This window comes from Anabrus simplex, chromosome 2 (genome assembly GCF_040414725.1).
Source record: "Anabrus simplex isolate iqAnaSimp1 chromosome 2, ASM4041472v1, whole genome shotgun sequence".
NCBI lineage: Eukaryota > Metazoa > Arthropoda > Insecta > Orthoptera > Tettigoniidae > Anabrus > Anabrus simplex.
The window spans coordinates 173,710,450-173,734,024 of record NC_090266.1 but is presented as its reverse complement, the minus strand read 5'-3'; the positions used below and the strand labels follow the sequence as shown (position 1 = coordinate 173,734,024).

General features: G+C 44.1%; 1 protein-coding gene across 2 annotated transcripts in view; it reads right to left on the bottom strand.

Annotated features, from left to right (window-relative positions):
- Positions 1-23,575, bottom strand: part of LOC136863975 (titin homolog) — a 1,080,299-nt gene that overhangs the window by 113,328 nt on the left and 943,396 nt on the right. For both annotated transcript variants that reach the window (XM_067140444.2, XM_067140445.2), the window contains exon 26: positions 16,454-16,616. In XM_067140444.2, coding sequence (XP_066996545.2) covers positions 16,454-16,616 — 163 coding nt within the window. The remainder of the gene's footprint in view (positions 1-16,453; positions 16,617-23,575) is intronic.

The following is a 23,575-nucleotide window of genomic DNA, read 5'->3' as shown; positions in this document are numbered from 1 at the left end:
TATCATTAGTTAATTCCTATGGCTCTGGGGCTGGGTGTTTGTGACGTTTTCAGCATTAGATTTCATCTTAGGTATGGGCCCGTCCTCACAGATGCGCCAGTCGCCCATATGGCGTCAAATCGAAAGACCTGCACCAGGCCTCACCGGAGGCCGCACGCCATAAAAATTCAAACCAGCAAGTCAGTGGAGCACTCTTTAGCGCAATAACCAACCAATCAGTCGACCAGATGGCAGATTCCCTATTAAGTGTTTACCTAGTCCTTTTCTTTAAGATTTCAAAGAACTTGGAAATGTATCCAGCACTTTTCTTGATAAATTATTCCAATCCCTTGCACCACGTCTTATAAAACAATATTTGACCAAATTTGTCCTCCTGAATTTGAACTTTGTCTTCTTCTTATCTTCTTTATCTTTCCTACCTTTAAAAGCTCCACTCAAGCTTATTCATCTACTAATGTAATTCCACGCCATCTCTCTACGTAGAGCTCGGGACATACCACTTAGTCGAACAGCTCATCTCCTTTCTCCCAAGTCTTCCCAGCCCAAAATTTTCGTGACACTATTCTTTTGTCGGAAACCACTCAGAGCAAATCGTGATTTTCTTTGCATATTTTTCAGACCTCGTATCAAGTAATGGTGTCGGTCCCATACTATTGAATGGCTCGAAGGGCACATGAGGACAGAAGATACAACAGAGTACCGTTGTTAATAACAGGGCACCGAACACATCGCCTCATCTGGCCTCGTGAGTTCGCTTATGTCACTGGACTCTGGAGGAATGTCTGGCTTCTTGTCTGAATGGTCACCGCAGTGGCCTTCGATTTCCGACTTAAACTTTGTCTGGTTAATTCCTCTAGTTCGGGGTCCGGGTGTTTAATGTTTAACTTAGACTTACGCTCCTCGACAACGGGTACATGGAAATATAAATTTAAAACGCTTTTAGTGTTTCGGTAGGACGCCTATATCTTCTTTTTTTTTTGCTATTTGCTTTGCGTCGCACCGACACAGATATGTCTTATGGCGACGATGGGGTAGGGAAGGCCTAGGAATTGGAAGGAAGCGGCCGTGGCCTTAATTAAGGTACAGCCCCGGCATTTGCCTGGTGTGAAAATGGGAAACCACGGAAAACCATCTTCAGGGCTGCCGACAGTGGGGCTCGAACCCACTATCTCCCGATTACTGAATACTGGCCGCACTTAAGCGACTGCAGCTATCGAGCTCGGTGACGCGTATATCGCCAACAGTATTTAACTTATGTTTATGTTTAATGTCTCAATTGACAGATAAAAGAGGAGCCTACCTGTTGCAAAAAAAGAGACTAAAACGTAGTTTTCATAAAATAGCGCTTCTAAGTAAGGCAAAATTTGTGGTAAATATGTGACGTCACACGCATACTCTGTTACAAGATGGCGCTGTGTTGACTCGCGCACTCAGATGAAGATTAGCTGTCGCTGTGAATACATCGTGGTCAGTTGTATGGAATAACAAATTTAATAATGGAAAAGGTCCGCCTCTCTGGTGTAGTGGTTAGTGTGATTAGCTGCCACCCCCGGAGGCCTGGGTTCGATTCCCGGCTTTGCCGCGAAATTTGAAAAGTTACGAGTGCTGGAACGGGGTCCACTCAGCCTCGGGAGGTCAACTGAGTAGATGGGTTCGATTCCTAACTCAGCCATCCTGGAAGTGGCTTTCCGTGGTTTCCCACTTCTCCTCCAGGCAAATGCCGGGATGGTACCTAACTTAAGGCCACGGCCGTTTCCTTCCCTCTTCCTTGTCTATCCCTTCCGACTTTCCCATCCCCCACCGCAAGTCCCCTGTTCAGCATAGCAGGTGAGGCCGCCTGGGCGAGGTACTGGTCATCCTCCCCAGTTGTATCCCCCGACCCAGAGTCTGAAGCTCCAGGATACTGCCCTTGAGGCTGTAGAGGTGGGATTCCTTGCTGAGTCCGAGGAAAAAACCGACCCTGGAGGGTAAACGGATAAAGAAGATGAAGAATGGAAATGAATGATCCGGTTAGGATTCGGCAGAAATGTGCTAAAGAAAGAGTTGAAACGAGGAAAACGCATGATGGAATAAAATAAACAAAACTAAATTTACTACCCACATAATATTTTTCTTTTATTTCTAATAAGTAACCCCCAAAACCTTGCAGCCGTTATAATAGTGACAGCATACAACTAATTTGTTTCTACTGGTTTAACGTCGCACTAACACATCGAGTGTTTTCGACGACGAATGGATGGGAAAGGGATAGGATTGGGAAGGAAGCGGCTGTAGCCTTAATTAAGGCAAAACCACAGCATTTACCTGGTGTGAAAATGGAAACTACGGAAACCATCTTCAGGGTTGCCGACGCGACGACGTGGTCCGGGTGTTTGTGTTCGCCTTACACATCATTTACATTACGCTATAAACAACCACATAAACACGCAATAGTGAATACATCCCTCCTCATTGGTTTGATGTCACGAGAGACAACCGGCCGTAACATGTAGCTAAATCCATAAGAAGTACCGACCCCAGATAATAGGGAAAAGGCTAGGATGAATATTGGACTCTGGAGGAATAGTCCGATGAGTCACGAAAACTTAGTAAGGTCACGGATCGTAAAGGCTTGTGTGGTTCCGACCCAACGTGGAGCGTGCTCATGTGTCTGTCAAAGCACGCCATTGAATGGTGAATGCTACAAAGTTCTTATTGATAACCACTTGCAGCTCTTCATGGACTTGATAGCTACTGACATCGATGAGATATTCCTGAAGGATTTTGCATCGTCTCATTGAACTGAGGTTATCTAGGATTTATTCGAATGAATTCCAACAAATGTTTTAGCCATCACGTTCATCCGACATGAATCTATCCTAGTACTGATGGACGTGCAGGAGAGGTCTATTCACACCCAACATCCTAAATCTTCAAATACCATAGAACTGTGGGAATCTATCCATACAGCATTAATTTACAAGTTCGTCTCTCCGCTTGTAGAAATCCTACCACGTCAAACACTTCTGCGGGCTAGTGAGAATTCCATGCTATCTCATAGTAACATGTCTGCGTTACTAAGACTAACATAGCTTTGGTCTAGCCACTCGAGTTCAAAGTTAGGTGTCCCGCGATCGAATCCTGGGGATTTCGTGTAGAATTGTCATTAGGATCAGTGTGAGGCAGCAGAAAGTCTATCCAAACTTAAACCTCCAGTTAAAATTTATTTCAGACTGGGTGCCCTGTCGATCCCACATAAACGTGGCTCTCGTTAAAGGAAACAAACAAAACAAAAAAAATAATAATAACACCACATATACGGAAGAATGTAAAGATATAACTTACCGTTCCAAATAAAGATTATATTTAATATTTTTGTTGGAACAGATGCAGAAATAACACCCTGTGGCCATCCTGTTGATAATATACTTTTGTGGGTATATAAAGAAAATATTCAAAGCAAGCAAGCTTGTAGTTTTACTTGACTGTCGATTTCGTGATCATTACTATGAGATCTCCAGTGTTTACGTAGAATTCGGACCTCGACCACATTAACGAGAAGCCAGTGGTTTTATCATTTGGCTTTAACGCTCCCGGAAAGATTTCCAATTTATTATTATAATAGACTACTTATATGTGTTTAACCTGCCAGTGCCGTCGTGTAGGGGTAGCGTGCCTGTCTCTTGCCCGGAGACCCGGATTCAATTCCCGATCAGAACACGGATTTTTATCTGCAGCTGAGGGCTGGTTCGAGGTCCCCTTAGCCTATGTGATTACAGTTGAGGAGCTATCTGACGGTGAGATGGCGGCCCTGGCTAGAAAGCCAAGAATAAGGGCCGAGAGGATTCGCCGTGGTGACCACGAGTCACCAATAATTTGCAGACTTTTGGGCTGAGCAGTGGTCGCTCTGTAGGCCAAAGGATCCTCGTGGCCGGCATTGCCGGAAGAGGTGGGTGGGTGGAGAGGAGGCGTTTAACCTCGCTTCAACTACAGTATATAATGGAAGAACGATGTGCCGAATCGGTTCAGACCTACTCGATTTACTTGTACGCGTGCTGTGTTACATGCAAAATAGGCTGCTTTCTGCATTATGGTTAGCGTAACGCGTCGTTAAGAGTTTTATCGCTGTGTCTGCGATGAAACTGAGAGTAGTGGAACGAGTTTCATTCAGCTTCGTGAGAACAACTGGGGAGTTATATAATTTGAGAAAATAGCGATTTTGGTCCGAGAAACTGACACCGGCATTCGTAGGATCCATCCAGCAGACCCTATGACTCAACTAACTGACTCGAAGAATGGCAGCCATCGGTCCGTAAGCAGGAGGTCCGTCCGTCGAAACACTAATTATAATACAATAATATAATTAAAATAACACACCTGACATGGGTCAGGTAAACAAGCGCGAATTTTATTGAAGTTTGTGACAGGACTTGTATTATTATTATCAGGAAAGACTTCGGCGCTAATTAACACAGATCGGCTGCGTAGCATTGTTGGTTAGACTCTCGCCTCGTAAGCTGAAGTTTGTGGGGTCGAATTTCGACGCAGCCTGCTGGCATTTAATGGTGCTGAAATCCAATGAACTCGTGCCAGTGAATGGAGAAACTTGATTTTAAGAGTGTGTCGAAATTCCTATTCCGTGCTACATTTAAAGCAAAATGGTATCAAGTGTTCATACAAAATATAGCAATTATATCCGTGAAAATAAAACATATGGTTCAAGTTATATGCCGTATACAAGATTTTTCAAATTGTGGATACAAAACTAAATTGGTCCGCCTCTGTGGTGTAGTGGTTAGTGTGATTAGCTGCCACCCCCGGAGGTCCGGGTTCGATTCCTGGCTCTGCTACGAGATTTGAAAAGTGGTACGAGGGCTGGAACGGGGTCCACTCAGCCTCGGGAGGTCAACTGAGTAGAGGCAGGTTTGATTCTCACCTCAGCCATCTTGGAAGTAGTTCTCCGTGCTTTCCTACTTCTCCTCCAGGCAAATGCCGGGATGGTACCTGACTTAAGGCCACGGTCGCTTCCTTCCCTCTTCCTTATCTATCCCTTCCAATCTTCCCATACCCCCGCAAGGCCCCTGTTCAGCATAGCAGGTGAGGCCGCCTGAGCGAGGTACTGGTCATTCTCCCCAGTTGTATTCCCCGACCCAGAGTCTGAAGCACCAGGACACTGCCCTTTAGGCGGTAGAGGTGGGATCCCTTGCTGAGTCAGAGGGAAAAACCAACCCTGGAGGGTAAACAGATAACGAAGACGAAAACTAAATAGTAGATAAAAACTGCAGGGGTATGTTCAAGACAACGAAACGAGGAAAAATTTCCTAACAAACATTAGTCTCGAAACAAATCGTTTCCGACATATGACGTAACTTTGTTCATCCCGAGGCCAACGAGAAAGACAGGCCGCGGCGCGCACGTCATACACTGAATGTCACGTGACTCGGCCGGTCTTACTGTTGTAAGCTATTTGCAAGTCTTACATTTGTTCCACACCATGCCTGGCTTCAGCAACATATTTAATACTTAAATTATACTCAATTTCTGAAAGTTATCTTGGAACCACCCTATTCAATTAGAAAGTAAATGAAACATAGTGTCTCTTACTAGGCTTGATGACAAAAACTAAAAATCATACTGCAGTAAAAAAAAACACGGTCATAGAAATCAAATACTGCTAATGAAACTGGTTAATGAACAATTAGGCCTATATTTACAATAGCATTCTTTTAAGGAATATCTTATTGAACGCAGAATCAGAGGTAGGCCTATCGTAAGCTATTTTCAAGTCTTACATTTGTTCCACGCCATACCTGGCTTCATATTATATTCCTCACGAAGAGCATCTGAAGCGCCCTTGTATGTCTACGTATCATACCTTTTCTTCAACAATTATAATTGAGGTAGCAATTTCCTGGCTTTTGCGGTTACCAGATTGTTATGTCATTCATTATCTATTTCCTACTTCATTTCCCTTTTCCGTTCTTGGTTCTGATAAGCATTATCGGATATACATTTCCCAGAACAAGTTATTTAAATATTTGTGAAAATGTATTTTTTTTCTCTGCACAATGAGCTATTAGCTGTTATCTAAGTGTCACCTTAACTCTACAATGTGATTTAATAAACTAGGCGAGTGTGAGCAAGAGGCCTCGCTAATGTGCTGATACATGGGAAGATAACATAATGAAACCATTTTCCGTAGACAAATCATATCAATTGACAGAGTAACAAACAAATCACTTCCTAACAAATAACTCGACGTATAGACCGTGTACTTGTTTTAGCTACAATATCTTAATGTTTTTGAAGGAAGTATTTACACTGAAGTCATTACCGGTTTTTATATTTACACTGAATGTCAAATCTTCCAGTATAGTGATTAAGGAAGTAACGCGTGGCATTCCCCTATCAACTCCCAGGAGACAAATAAATAATTTCCCCTCATGTTTAATTACAGTCCACTTATTGGAATAAACTTGCTTGGTTTCTAGAAATAAACTAATATCGTTCAGACACTTCAATGAGTCCTCTGCCAGGTAAATTTTATTGGATTCGATACTATCCTGAATAGCTGTTCGAAGATTATCCTCTTCCACATCAGCAAGACGTCTTACTTTGGGAGTGGACTTCGAACAATATGAAGGTGTATTTGGAAAAATAGTTGGCACAGCATTTTCAGTCAGTTTCGGAATTATTCTTGGAAACTCTCTCAGCTCTCCCTTAACTGTAACCCTGTCCACTCGAATTATGCACGACTCATCAAAATGTTTTATGCATACTATTGGGTTTTTCAGTTTAGAAAAATCTGTCGGAATGTAACGAAGCCATAGCTTACGGCGACTTTCATCCGTCGGTAAGGAAAAAGTCGATGTTTTTTCAGTTCAGTGTCATAATTAGACCGACAGCCGAAGACACTACAGCGACGAGGCATTTTCATATATCTGTAATTAAATAGGAAATAAATGTATTACCTCTAAATCCTCAGCACTGGAGTTGTAACTTATCCAACTTGTGTATTGCAGCCCAACATTGCTGAATGAAGTGAAGAACGTTGAGGTTATATACACATTTTTGTAAATGAATACTTACTTACACTTCCGCACACAACACTATGAATGTAAGGAACTGTTGCACAACACCAACATATTCAAATAAACACAAAATCTCCGTTATTTCCTTCCATAATCCACAACAAACTAGCAATAACACCGCAAGAACACATATAATAACCGGCTTCGCTCTGCCATTCCTGGGACTGGTCTTGTCACGTGACTTTAGCGGGCCGCGGCCTGTCTCTTTCGTTGGCCTCGGTTCATCCTGTATGTTCCAGGTATAATACCAGGCTCCACATTGGATGTGAACTGCTTGTTGCACTTTTAGCGGCATTTGAAGCCTTTGTCATGGCACCTCACAAGCGAGCACGTCAGGGCTGAGTAACTCGGGAGGTGAAGCACTGGCCAACTGACTTCAACTTCGCAGGTTCGATCCTGGCTCAGTCCAGTGATATTTGATGGTACTCAAATACGTCAGTCTCGTGGCGGTAGATTTTCTGACACGTAAAAATCTCCTGTGGGAAGACATTTCGGCACCTCGGCGTCTCCGAAAACCTAAAAAGTAATTAGTGGAACGTAAAGCCAATAACATGAATTATTTATTTAAAATATACGGGATAGTTTACGAAAAACAGGACAACGAGACACTTTAAGGGACAATCCCGTAAAATAAGGGACGTCTGGTCACCCTATCATACGGTTGTACCGTTTCGCTCTTATGGCTAAATAACGGCCCTCTCGTCCTTGTCCTGGTCTTCGAGACGGAGTCTAAAAAGCTGGTGCCACGTCCGAGAAACTGCAGACCATCTGGCCACTTCAACTTGCGACTGTCCAAAAGCCCTCCATAGCTGGGAGTCGTCCAGGCGTCTCCTCTGTGCTGTAGCTGAATGTTTACACAGTGAACGAGGAAGTTGAACGAATACGGCAGTACACCGGCTGATAAGGGCGCTGATGTCATCGCTCTCATGGTTGTACGAAGACAGGTATGCCATCTGCCGGGCAGTATACGGGTGTAGATCATTTGTTTACACGTTACTATCACATGATCATATTTTGCGGTGAAACTGACACAGGAGGAAATCATTTCCGTTGTTGTTGTCTTCATTCTGGACACTAGTGTAGATTCAAGAAATGTACTGAATTGAATACCAAATTTAAAAGAAAATACCACCTGTCAAGTTGGGGTCAGAAGGCCAGCGCCTCAACCGTCTGAGCCACTCAGCCCGGCGTATATTTTAAAATACCTTGTTTAAACTTTATTTTGTCACAAAGCTCTGATGTATATTTCTAAATGTGTAAAGTAATTATAGCTTGTTTGGTTGGCACTAAGTGTAACAAACCAATGAGACAGGCGTATATAAAATGTGGAAATGGCAACTTCTGATCCTGCATAGTGAACATTGTTTTGACGTGAATACGTCTTGTGGCTGAGGACCATCCGAAAATTTGTGTAACGCGACAAAATGTGTGGCGGAAGTGACGTCACATTAGTTACTGGACGCCAAAGATGGTCTGGGAAACGATGCAAATAAATCGTTCGTTACCAATACTTGAGTTTCATTTATTGAAAGACATATTCATGATCATCTGTTTTACTTCTTCTTCTTCTTCTTCTTATTATTATTATTCTTAATCTGTTTACTGTCCGGATCCATGGCTAAATGGTTAGCGTGCTGGCCTTTGGCGACAGGGATCCCGGGTTCGATTCCCGACAGCGGCGGGAATTGTAAACTTAATTGGTTAATTTCGCTGGCACGGGGGCTGGGTGTATGTGTCGTCTTCATCATCATTTAATCCTCATCACGACGCGAAGGTCGCCTACGGGAGTCAAATCAAAAGACTTGCATCTGGCGAGCCGAACTTGTCCTCGGACACTCCCGGCACTAAAAGCCATATGCCATTTCATTTTTAATCTATTTACACTCCAGGGTTGGTTTTCCCTCGGACTCAGTGAGGAATCCCACCTCTATCGCCTCAATGGCAGTGTCCTGGAGCGTGAGACTTTGGATCGGGGACAAAGCCGGGCAGGAGCACCAGTACCTCGTCCAGGTAGCCTCACCTGCTGTGTTGAACAGGGGCTTTGTGGGGGGGGGGGGGATGGAAAGATTGGAAAGGATAGACAAGGAAGAGGGAAGGAAGCGGCCGTAGTCTTATGTTGGGTACTATCCCGGTATTTGCCTGGAGGAGAAGTGGGAAACCACGGAAAACCACTAATGGCTAAGGTGGTAATCGAACCCACCTCTACTCAGTTGACCTCCCGAGGCTGAGTGGACCCCGTTACAGCCCACGTACAACTTTTAAAATTTCGTGCCAGAGCCGGGAATCCAACCCGGGCCTTCGTGGGTGGCAGCTAATCACGCTAAACACTACACCACAGAGGTCGACTATCATTACCTTTTCGCAAAGGGAAAAGTTTATTTTTGCAACACATCATGTACTGGGATTGGGCCGTTTCAATTTTTAATAATAATAATAATAATAATAATAATAATAATAATAATAATAATAATAATAATAATAGTAATAATAATAATAATATTAATAATCAGTATAGGTTTTCTATAAGTAAATGGTACTCTTTGTGAGGTCTGTGGTTCGTGTTAAGAAATTCTAATAGTAAACAGGGCCTAATAATCAACAGCAGTCGAAGTGTCCCGTATTTTCATGCCTATAATCTGGTCGCCCTAATTCACGGCAGCTGACCTCATACCAGCCATTGCAGTAATTGTATCCAGGCAAACGGTGTACCGAAGGCTTAGGCAAAGAGGTCTTTAGTGTCGGCGACCGGCTGTATGAGTACCCCTGACATGTGTGCACAGAAGAAGACGTCTAGAGTGGAGTAAACAACATGTCAGCTGGACAGCCGAACAGTGGGCCAATGTTCTGTTTAAGGATGAGTCTCAATTGGGTCTCTCGAGGGATTCGCATCTGGCGAAAACCTGGAACGCGGTTTCAGCCTTCAAACATTGTAAAAAGGGACCAATATGGAAGTGGATCAATAATGGTGTGGATAGGGATTATGTTAACCACTCGAACACCCCTCCATGAAATTGTACGGGTAAACCGGCAAGATTTGATGGCCGTCAGTTATAGCGACGAGATATTGGCACCTCATGTTCGTTTGTTTGGAGGTGCTGTGGGCCTAGATTTCGTGTTGATGGACGGTAATGCACGCCCTCACAGAGCGCAGCTGGTTGATGTCTTCCTGCCCGCGTACATTGGCCTGCTTGTTCTCCCAACTTAAACCCGATACAGCACATGTGGACTGCTCTCGGGAGACGAATTGCTTCACGTTCGACTCCACCAAGCACTCTCAAGGAATTTTTTACGGAAGGAAATGTCGTTAATACCGCAAAAAAATAAAGATTGGTGACGTTACTCATAGTATGTCAGGTCGATGTCGGGCCTGTATTACTGCCAGCTGTGAGCTTGCATTCGGGAGATAGTGGGTTCGGACCGCACTGTCGGCAGCCCTGAAAATGGATTTCCGTGGTTTACCATTTTTACACCACGCAGATGCTGGGGCTCTACCTTAAAGAAGGCCACGGCCACTTCATTCCCACTCCTAGCCCTTCCCTAGCCCATCATCGTTGCAGTGCGATGTAAACCAACTGCCAGAGATGATCACATACCCTAATGAGAAGAAGTAAGTCATGTTCTGGCATTCGTGGCAGTGAATACATTTTGCAGAAAAGCAAGAAATGATACTTTTTGACTGTTCTTTCACTAACCACAAATCAACAAATAATACTATTATTTTTATTTTAGTTTGACAAATGGGAAACCACGGAAACAATTCGAACAGACTATCTCCCGAATACAAGCTCACAGCTGCGCGTCCCCAAATTGCACGGAACAAGTAATGTTGCAGTGTTTACTTTGTTTATACAGTACTTTATATTTGGCTGGGGCCGATGACCTTAGATGTTAGGCCTCTTTAAACGACAAGCATTATCTATATTTGGCTATACCTGATACAATTTTGTGATTTTTAAAAGTCACAGGAGGTAAGAATTTCAGTGTTTTGCTTTAATTTTGGTCCGCCTCTGTGGTGTAGTGGTTAGCGTGATTAGCTGCCACCCCCGGAGGCCCGGGTTCGATTCCCGGCTCTGCCACGAAATTTGAAAAGTGGTACGAGGGCTGGAACGGGGTCCACTCAGCCTCGGGAGGTCAACTGAGTAGAGGTGGGTCCGATTCCCACCTCAGCCATCCTGGAAGTGGTTTTCCGTGGTTTCCCACTTCTCCTCCAGGCGAATGTCGGGATGGTACCTAACTTAAGGCCACGGCCGCTTCCTTCCCTCTTCCTTGCCTATCCCTTCCAATCTTCCCATCCCTCCACAAGGCCCCTGTTCAGCACAACAGGTGAGGCCGCCTGGGCGACGTACTGATCATACTCCCCAGTTGTATCCCCCCGACCAAGAGTCTGAAGCTCCAGGACACTGCCCTTGAGGCGGTAGAGGTGGGATCCCTCACTAAGTCCGAGGGAAAAACCGAACCTGGAGGGTAAACAGATGATGATGATGATGATGCTTTAATTTTGGACACTAATGTAGTAGAAATAAAATAATAATAATAATAATAATAATAATAATAATAATAATAATAATAATAATAATAATAATAATAATCATGTTATTGGCTTTACGTCCCATTAACCACTATAACACCAGGTGAGTTGGCTGTGCGGTTAGGGGCGCGTAGCTGTGAGCTTGCATCCGGAAGATAGTTAGTCCCAGCCCCACTGTCGGCAGCCCTGAAGATGGTTTTCCGTGGTTTCCCATTTTCACACCAGGCAAATGCTGGGGTTGTACCTTAATTGAGGCTATGACCTCCTCCTTCCCACTCCTAGGCCTTTCCTCTCCCACCGTCGCCATAAGACCTATCTGAATAGGTTGGACGTAAAACAAATTGTAAAAAAAACTACTTTTACGGTTTTTGGAGACGCCGGGGTGCCGGAATGTATTCCTGCAGGAGTTATTTTAAGTGCCACTAAATCTACCGACACGAGTCTTACGTATTTGAGCACCTTTGAATACCACCGGACTGAGCCAGGATCGAACCTGTCAAGTTGGGGTCAGAAGATAAAAGGATTGAACATTAGATTTGATGTATTTAGGCTATTTTGTACGATACGTTTATGGGGGAATGGTTCTTATGAAAGCTACGTCTGTTTATATTCTTCTACAAACGCATTACGAAGCTCGAAACAGACTGTATAATTCATGAACTGTATACCAGGAAATTAGAATGAAGATTGAGAAAAGTTATATCATTGAGTGGGTAGTGATTCATGATATTGTTTGTGTCAACACAGCTGATCGCATTGACCTTGATAATGACCATAAGGCTGCAGTTCAGCTGACGTAATACTCGTCAAAGGTCGGGCGGCGCCTACTTCCGCTTAAGCTTCTTACATTATATCGCAGAATGATTGCTATCCACAGAGAGCGCGGTCAACCATAACAGTTATACGGCACTACTCTCAGGCGCAAAGCCGTTCACAGGAAAATAGAGCAATGGCTTTCAAGCTGCGGTGCTGGGATTACTGATTAGCAGAGCTCGGGTTTCTATCACCTAAAATCTTTGGAAATATGCATGCAGTTACGGCCTTTAAAGATAACAAAATATGACATAAAACTTGCAAATATGGAGCAGAAGAAATTAAATACTGTTCCAAACTTGTTTACAAGACACTTTTTAGTCCTCATTCTACACATTGTTTGTGAATATACTTCGTCCGGTAAAAAAAGAGTGGATCGAGTTATCTTTTACCGCTAAAACAAGGAAATATATTTAATGGAATTCACACTTCACTGTACAGAAGACAGAAGGATTCTTAGAAAAAGAAAGAGAAAATGTCTAACGCCTGCCCTCTTCACAGTGGCGCCGACTTTGGGCGGCAAGGCGTTTTCTGACACCCCCCCAAATGATCTAATCGGGACAGACCCCCACCCCCAATCTCCTCCTATAGCTCATTCCATGTTAAGAAAACAGTACAGCTCTCATGGACCTACAAGGAGTGAACACATCCCCTCTGAGACACCCATATTTCCACATGATTTAGGGATATTATAACTTACTGTACTTTGTAATGTATTGTGAGGGATAGATGAAAGGATGAGGTTTTGCCCTGAGTTATTAAAATAACTACATAATATTTCCTTTTTCATAAATACATTTGTAGGGACGGAGCACAATGGCGGGAACAGCCATCGCTTCGTTGCCTTCCTTCATTTTCCTTCTTGTGTGTTGCTCTGGTACAAGCCTCGTGTAGTCCCTCATTCTGTGAACCGCCGACAGCTCACGTCTGTAGTGAAGTTATCTGCAGTTATTCTTTGTTGCGTCAGTTTTCTAGCACTTATATTAGTGCGTACTTGTATTGTGTTGAGTGAGTGTTATTTGATTATTCTACATGTGTGACTTCTTTCTTTTAACATTAATACAGTGATTTATTTTGTAGAGAAGTCGTGTACAGTATTTATTTGTTGCGTGTGACTTTTTGCCTTCGTATCAGTTCAGAGGCCTACTTGCATTGTGTTGAGTGAGTGTTATGTGATTAGCCTATGTGTGTGATTTCTTTCTTTTAACATTAATACAGTGATTTATTTGCATTATGGCTGAGAACGTTACGATACGACTGCACAGTAGTACCCGCGTTGCCTGGAGAAAAGTATTAAATGCAATTAAATGCATCCCTCACCCCTCGAGGCCATAAAAATTATTTGTCTATTTTCTCCCCCAAATTGCCTTACACTTCAATGCTGAGTTTTTTCTGTGTGTCTTAGTTTAGCTCTGATTCTGTGCAAATAAAAATAGCCCCTGTAAACGCCCCGTCGCCTTTAGTTCATAAAAATTATTTGCAGTTTAGTTTCTTACGCTTTTTATCTTGAATTTAAATACTGAATATCACAAATTTACACTGACTGACAGAGCAAATGCAACACCAAGAAGGAGTGGTTCGAAAGGGATGAAAGTTGGGGAAAAAACAGAGACGGCACGGACGAATAATTGATGTTTATTTCAAACCGATATGCAGGTTACACAATGCGCACGGCATCGACTCAGTAGGATGTAGGACCACCGCGAGCGGCGATGCACGCAGAAACACGTCGAGGTACAGAGTCAATAAGAGTGCGGATGGTGTCCTGAGGGATGGTTCTCCATTCTCTGTCAACCATTTGCCACAGTCGGTCGTCCGTACGAGGCTGGGGCAGAGTTTGCAAACGGCGTCCAATGAGATCCCACACGTGTTCGATTGGTGAGAGATCCGGAGAGTACGCTGGCCACGGAAGCATCTGTACACCTCGTAGAGCCTGTTGGGAGATGCGAGCAGTGTGTGGGCGGGCATTATCCTGCTGAAACAGAGCATTGGGCAGCCCCTGAAGGTACGGGAGTGCCACCGGCCGCAGCACATGCTGCACGTAGCGGTGGGCATTTAACGTGCCTTGAATACGCACTAGAGGTGACGTGGAATCATACGCAATAGCGCCCCAAACCATGATGCCGCGTTGTCTAGCGGTAGGGCGCTCCACAGTTACTGCCGGATTTGACCTTTCTCCACGCCGACGCCACACTCGTCTGCGGTGACTATCACTGACAGAACAGAAGCGTGACTCATCGGAGAACACGACGTTCCGCCATTCCCTCATCCAAGTCGCTCTAGCCCGGCACCATGCCAGGCGTGCACGTCTATGCTGTGGAGTCAATGGTAGTCTTCTGAGTGGACGCCGGGAGTGCAGGCCTCCTTCAATCAATCGACGGGAAATTGTTCTGGTCGATATTGGAACAGCCAGGGTGTCTTGCACATGCTGAAGAATGGCGGTTGACGTGGCGTGCGGGGCTGCCACCGCTTGGCGGCGGTTGCGCCGATCCTCGCGTGCTGACGTCACTCGGGCTGCGCCTGGACCCCTCGCACGTGCCACATGTCCCTGCGCCAACCATCTTCGCCACAGGCGCTGCACCGTGGACACATCCCTATGGCTATCGGCTGCGATTTGACGAAGCGACCAACCTGCCCTTCTCAGCCCGATCACCATACCCCTCGTAAAGTCGTCTGTCTGCTGGAAATGCCTCCGTTGACGGCGGCCTGGCATTCTTAGCTATACACGTGTCCTGTGGCACACGACAACACGTTCTACAATGACTGTCGGCTGAGAAATCACGGTACGAAGTGGGCCATTCGCCAACGCCGTGTCCCATTTATCGTTCGCTACGTGCGCAGCACAGCGGCGCATTTCACATCATGAGCATACCTCAGTGACGTCAGTCTACCCTGCAATTGGCATAAAGTTCTGACCACTCCTTCTTGGTGTTGCATTTGCTCTGTCAGTCAGTGTATGTGCCGCCATTTTCCCGTAATGGTGTTGAGCCGTTAGATATGGCAACCATCTTGTCATAAGAGCAATACTGTTTTCTTAACATGGAATGACCTACAGATGTTAAGTCCCTTTACACACTGAAACGTGGAGTTCGGCATATACAAAAATACGTTAGATCTGGAGAAGATGGTGGATGATTTTTATATCAGGAAATGAGATTAGAAAGCAGACATTCCTTCAGAAAACTACATTTCGCAATGGACGCTGTTAAGGTTGTACATCTGGTGGTAGACATTTCATATCATGAAATGAACATGAGGGAGAGATGGCGCATGGTTTTTAGTGCCGGAAGTGTCCGTAGACAAGTTCTGCTCGCCAAATGCAGGTCTTTTGATTTTACCCCCGTAGGCGACCTGCGCGTCGTGATGAGGATGATGATGAAGACGTCACATACACCCAGCCCCCATGCCAGTGAAATTAACCAATTATCGTTATGGACCCCTGTGACCAAAGTCCAGCACGCTAACCATTTAGCCATCGAGCCGAACATGAAATGAACATACACAGTAATACGACATTTATTCAGAAAATGTGTTTGTGAAGCACGTTCTACCTTTCCTGTTTACTTGTGGTTATTTTTTTACAACTCCGTACATAAGACATTCCGTTAAATGTATGTATTTATTAGTCAAGTTCTATTTTTTGTTTATTTGTGAATATTATTGAAACGTCCGTAAATACGATTCATTCAGAAAATATACTTGATAAACAAGTTCTATTTTTGTTCTGTTTTACTGTTTGATTGCGAATATTGTTAATATATAGGAATGTTTACATTAATAGTTATCATTCCACACGCCCTTGTCCATGTTCATCATGCCCATCCAATAATTACCCCAAGTCGGCGCGCCTGCCTCTGCACAGTTATACTGTTACATACACACGTGTTCATCTCATACGAACCGGCCTTACTTGTTTATTTTTTTTGTGAAAAATAACATTTGGAAATCAATAAAGAATATATTAAGAGCACTCTCGAACGAATCTCGAGAACACACGGCCTATCATTCTGAATAAATAACGTGTATAGGCTGTCAACCTTACCTTCCACAGCAACCGATGCAAAATGGCAGTCAGCGCCGAAGATATTCTCCACGCTGACCACGTACTTTCCGCTGTCGTCCGCAGTGATATTCTCCAGAGCGAGGCATGACACCCCATCTTCTGTCGTGATGCAAATTCGTTCATTCGGTTCCAATTCTCTTCCCTAAAACATAAGATAAAATGCATTATCAATAGAGAGAGATTACGGGTAATAAGAGATGATAATAATAATAATAAATTATTATTGTGTTTACAGTCCCTTGAAAGTGATAAGCATTGCTGGAAAAACTTGTATGTTTCTGTTGCTGTTATCATCTTGAACATATTGCGTGCGTGAAACCTGTCTGCTATAAAATTTCGGTCACTCTGTTGGTGGCTGCTATGAGTAAGTCTTGGGTTTTAATTGAGATGAGTCTGCCAGGCCATGAACTATAGGGCTGAAAGGATCCTAGCGCCATACAGAAGTGAAGTTTCCGCTATTGTTTTAAAAAATACAACATAGTTACATGAAATTCTTTACTGGCACCCGATAACTTACAGCGAAGTTTTTTTTTTTTGCTATGGGCTTTACGTCGCACCGACACAGATAGGTCTTATGGCGACGATGGGATAGGAAAGGCCTAGGAGTTGGAAGGAAGCGGCCGTGGCCTTAATTAAGGTACAGCCCCAGCATTTGCCTGGTGTGAAAATGGGAAACAACGGAAAATCATTTTCAGGGCTGCCGATAGTGGGATTCGAACCTACTATCTCCCGGATGCAAGCTCACAGCCGCGCGCCTCTACGCGCACGGCCAACTCGCCCGGTTACAGCGAAGTTGGAGCTATTTTTCGACATAATCACCCCCACAATTGAGACACTTGTCATCGTGGGATCAACTTTTGTACGCCGGTGTCGTAGCAGTTTGTCACCTGAGAATGTTTCCAGCGTTTGGCAATCGTCTTCAGCTTTTCGTCCGTGTGAAAATGCTGACAGGAGGGCAGGAATTTATTGCATGAAAGAAAAGATGAAAATCACTGGGAGCAAGATCAGGACTGTACGGTGGGAGGTCAAAAACACCTCCCAGCCGAACTCTGGCAGAACAGTTGTTTAGCGCCGAGCCGTATGAAGGCGAGCATTGCCATGGATCAGCACAATACCTGCACTGAGCATTCCAAACTTCTTGTTTAGAACGTCCCATAGCAATTTCCGTAGAAACTTTATCAAAGACCGAACCTCGCAGGCGGTGGGAGAGAGAATAAGAGCCGCCATTTCGAGCCACTGCTGCTGCGCTACTGACATCAGGCGCGACTTGTCCGGTCGGTATAGGATTGCTACGTCATAGATCTGTCGCGCATGCTCATATTTCCCGGCTAAATACGCTTACTTTACAAGAAAAGAAATAGGTTAACTTAAATTTCTGGATGGCCTACATAACAAGATGGTTCGTAAGGACTCCCGCAGAGCCACATTATTAGTTTATTCTACAGTACATGATAGTCAAGGAAGAGAGCGATAAACCGTATACACATTGGATGAACGTTCTTTCAAACTCATTACCGCAGTGCTCAGTGTGTCCTCGTTTACCCCGAGAATATGCAGCACTTTACACGTACACCTCAACTTGGGGTCACCGAGCTCGATAGCTGCAGTCGCTTAAGTGCGGCCAGTATCCAGTATTTGGGAGATAGTAGGTTCGAACCCCACTGTCGGCAGCCTGAAAATGGTTTTCCGTGGTTTCCCATTTTCACACCAGGCAAATGCTGGGGCTGTACCTTAATTAAGGCCACGGCCGCTTCCTTCCCACTCCTAGCCCTTCCCTGTCCCATCGTCGCCATAAGACCTATCTGCGTCGGTGCGACGTAAAGCAAGTAGCAAAAAAAAAAAAAAAAAAAAAAAAAAGCAACCTTGGGTCGAGGTTGGAAGGGGGTGGGGGAGGATGCATGTTCCTTTTCAACCACACACCACCCTCATGTCTGTCAAGTCATCAGCCGGGAGGCTGGCTGGGTCTTCGGATATCACCAAAAATATGTGGTTATAGGGGTACCACGAAAGTCGGTGGCAGTGCAATAATGAGGCATGCAAGGGAAACGGATGAGTGAGGATGTTTGCCACTGCTTTTCTCACTGGGCCAGAAAGTGATCTTGTAGCACGACTGGTCCTATGAGTAGTACCTTTCACAACTTCAAGACGCACTGGTCGTGCTCTGAATGTCAATGCCATTACTCAGTATCAGCCACCCCAGCAGCTTCCATACAGCCACAGCCATAAATGAGACCGGGACTTCAGTCGAAGCTACATTTTTCTCTGAGAAGTGCCATTAGATAGATGAAATAGCAACAAACAAGACCAATCCCCTATCAATTAAAATCCCTTACAGGAACAGAAATCGAACATAGGCCTCCAAAACTAACAGCTAATAACATTTTTGTTTTTCCCTACTTGTTTGACGTCGCACTAACACATCGAAATTTCCGGCGGTGGAAGGAAGGGAAAGGGCTGAGATTAGAAAGGTATCGGTCATTACCTTAATTAAGGTACAGCCAGAGCATTTGACTAGTGTGAAAATAGGCAACCACGGAAAACCATCTTCAGGGCTGCTGACGGTGGGGTTCGAACCCACAATCTCCCGAATGCAAGCTCACAGCTGCGCGACCCTAACCGCACGGCCAACTCGCTCAGTGGCCTACAATATTAACCGTTTTGCTCCAGTACTGAACCCTAAGAGAAGGTCTCAGGACGATCAGTGAAATTATACATTTCCACTTCCAGGGTGTTCTTAACTACCCTCGAGTAATATTTTCAAGTGTTCTTTCCCCCAAGCGTTTGTCTAATCTTCTACACATGCATTTGCATTAACCTGCCCGACAGCCAATCTACTAACATCAATTTGTAGCGACGGTAATTGACGTACGCGGAGTCTAAACACATGTAATGTTATGTTTCTATTGAAAGGAAAAAGAACAGAAATTTGCTAATACAGGCAAAGTATCGGCCTGTAGCACGACATTTCCTGGATTACAAGATAATTTAAGTACTACCTAACCAGGTAAACCTTAGGGAACAATCAAAGCAAAATGTAGAATACAAAAAGTCTGTCGGTATAATCAACAAACTTGGAATATTTATCTTTGCAAGCCAAGAATCTGTAACATGTTTTCAAAGATACTGCACACTTGTTTATGCTAATTCAAGTCGTATCCGTGGGGAAAATTGTAGCTAAAACAAGTACACGGTCTATACGTCGAGTTATTTGTTAGGAAGTGACTTGTTTGTTACTCTGTCAATTGATATGATTTGTCTACGGAAAACGGTTTCATTATGTTATCTTCCCATGTATCAGCACATTAGCGAGGCCTCTTGCTCACACTCGCCTAGTTTATTAAATCACATTGTAGAGTTAAGGTGACACTTAGATAACAGCTAATAGCTCATTGTGCAGAGAAAAAAAAAAAAAAAAAAAACATTTTCACAAAGATTTAAATAACTTGTTCTGGGAAATGTATATCCGATAATGCTTATCAGAACCAAGAACGGAAAAGGGAAATGAAGTAGGAAATAGATAATGAATGACATAACAATCTGGTAACCGCAAAAGCCAGAAAATTGCTACCTCAATTATAATTGTTGAAGAAAAGGTATGATACGTAGACATACAAGGGCGCTTCAGATGCTCTTCATGAGGAATATAATATGAAGAGCCGACAAGGATGTGCGTTTGAAGGTGAAACTTGCCGGCCCCACGGTTCAGGGGTGGCGTGCCTGCCTCTTACCCGGAGGCCCTGGGTTCGATTCCCGGCCAGGTCATGGATTTTTACCTGGACCTGAGGGCTGGTTCGAGGTCCACTCAGCCTACGTGATTAGAACTGAGGAGCTATCTGACGGTGAGACAGCGGCCACGGTCTAGAAAGCCAAGAATAACGACTGACAGTATTCGTCGTGCTGACCACACGACACCTCGTAGTCTGCAAACCTTCGGGCTGAGCAGCGGTTGTTTGGTAGGCCAAGGCCCTTCAAGGGCTGTAGTGCCATGTGGTTTGGTTTCATACATTTCTAATTGTGGATTTATTGTGCATGTTTTCGACTTTTATTATGCATATTTTAACGTGTTTTAAAAGCAGTCTTCAACAGCATGAAAAATAATTAACAGCTTGAATTATTTCGGCAATGGAATGGTTCAAGGGGAACTAGCACTTATGAAGACACACTTCTAATTCGTACGAGAATCAGTCAAGAAGCTAGAAACACGTCGATTGCGTCTTGGTGATTCGTTGAACATTATGGAGAACGTGAAGCGTGAAATAGAGGGTATCCCGGGAAACCTCGGACTCCGCCCGCAAACAACATATCATGATGTCCTTACACGAAATCCGGGCTACGACATAATGACAGCTATAAACAAATATTTGGCTGGTACTGATAATGTGGATCTACCAGAATGTTTAACACCTACACTCGCTCCCGAATTCAATTACTGTCCTATCACATCCGTATGTGTGGAGAGATCATTCTCTGTATTGAAGTTAGTTTTAACAGGCAAACGCCACAGATTTAATCCAGAAAACTTGGAGAAGACTGTTGTACCGTACTGCAAAGCAAAGTATGGACAGGAAAAGTAGGTTGTGTAGTGACAAATGAAAGTGTATTTAAGTCTTTTTCTCAGGGCATACTTAAATGCCTGTTTCGCCACTTTCTGCAGCATAGTTGCATGCGTATATTGGTGATTTATATAACACATAAATCCTATGACTAGATATGACATACATGATATTTGTCAGAAGTGATCCGTGAGCGATAGACATGCCAGATGACGTACGAAACATCAGTACGAACTACCGATGGAGACTGATAGACGTCGCGTAATGGAGACGCGAGAGTCTAAACGGATGGAGCGCCGAATTACTCGTCATTTAAACCATTCGGACTTGAGAGTCAGATTGTGTTAGACTTCTTTACCTGTTGGTTTAATTTAATGAATGTACAGAATGACCCTAACGTCGGTTAACATTTGACGAGGCAGTACCTTACGGAATATTGGAGTTAGAGAGGTAATGACTGATACACTGGATTGGCATGATATGGGGTTTTGTTGACTGCAAAATAAAGTACATTAAAGCTTCACTAACAGTGCCTTTTCTGGTAACGTCAACATGCCGCGATTGCAGGCGCAGCTGACGCCCTCTCTCACGACAGCTCATTTTATATCGTATACGGGTCTCATGTGGCGTTACTGACGTATTGCTGTCCAGCGCCATCTGTTGGCCTGTTTGTGCACTCGTTGTTGGTGTCAATAAAATCCCATGTCATGTCAAGCATCTGTGGTCATTTGTACCTGACGTGTTCTTGTCCAGAGCCATCTGTTGGTCATTTTGTGTACTTTATTTTGGTGTCAATAAACCCCATGTCATGCCAATCACGTGTGTCAATTATTACCTCTCTGTCTCCAATATTCCGTGAAGTATTGCCTCGGCAAATATTAACGGAATTTTGGGTGACCCTGTATTTATGATCCGTGTTCTTCTCTCACGGCAGATGTAAAACTGAGTTCTAATCCCTGAAGCAATTCGACAGATGGCAACATGGAGTCCATTTCATAAAGCGAGTAGAGATCTATGAGAAATTGCTAAGAACATACCTCACTGAATATTACCACCAGCCGAGGTAAAGGATATGGATTCGATTTCCTGTCAGGAAGTTGAGTAATTCAGAAACAAGACTTCCATTTCTGGAGAGGAACATGGCTCTGAAGTTCACTCAGTGCACACCGAAATTGAGCATCAGGTTAATTCCTGGGGGTAAAGTTGGCTAGGCAAGAGCCAACCACTTTAACTCACTTGGGCTCAGGTTACGAATAGAGGACGCCTCCAAAAGCCTTTCGAAGTCAGTATGGAGACAGCTTTGCTCTTTCAATATGACCATGTTTAAACAAGTATGGAATAGCCCCCGTGGCTCAGGCGGCAGCGCGCCGGCCTCTCACCGCTGGGTTCCGTGGTTCAAATCCCGGCCACTCCATGTGAGATTTGTGCTGAAAAAAGCGGAGGCGGGACAGGTTTTTCTCCGGGTACTCCGGTTTTCCCTGTCACCTTTCATTCCAGCAACACTCTCCAATAGAATTTCATTCCATCTGTCATTCATTAATCATTGCCCTAGAGGAGTGCGACAGGCTTCGCAGCCGGTACAATTCCTATCCTCACCGCTGGATGGGGGCTTCATTCATTCCATTCCTCACCCGGTTGAATGACTGGAAAAAGGATGTGGATTTTCAATCAAGTATGGAATACATATCACTCATATTAAGAGGGGTAATAAATAATGATTAACCATTAACAATGCAAATAGCAAACAGGGTAATTCTCAGTGAAGGAGTTAACATGTGCGTCGCTAGACTAGCAAAAAACCGACTGTGACTGTGCAGTTTGGGTAACGTAGATAGCTTGCATTCGGGAAAAACAGTGGGTTCGAACCCCCCCTGTCGGTAGCCCTGACGATGGTTTTCCGTGGTTTTCCATTTCCACACCAGGCAAATGCTAGGATTGTACCATAATTATTTCCACGGTCGCTTCCTTCCCACTCCTAGCCCTTTCCTATCCCATTGTCGCCATAAGTTAAAGATAGTGGAACCTCCAGTGGTGCATTTTCGTACACATAGCCTACATTACATTATTTCAATTTGGTGCATGTAAATAACCGCAGCTGAGAGCACTGAGGAAGGTTCGGGACATTCAGCATTAGACCAATTGAAGAGATGTTACACTATTAATGATGATGATGATGATGATGATGATGAATATTATTATTATTATTATTATTATTATTATTAGTAGTAGTAGTAGTAGTAGTAGTAGTAGTTGTTGTTGTTGTTGTTGTCGGGTTAAGTGGCTGAAATTGTCGAGTGCTTTATTTCTGAGCCCTAGCTCAGTTCCGTGGTATTTGAAGGTGTTCAAATACGCCAACTTCGTGACAGTAGATTTAGCGACACAAAGAAGAACGTCTATGGAACAACATTCCGATACATCACTAGGTCTCTGAAAAATGTTAAAGTATTTAATAGGACGTTAAATAATATGTCATTGCTAGTGTTTTAACGTCGTAACGTCTCAGTTAGGTATTTTGACGACGATGGGATAGGAAAGGGCTAGGACTGGG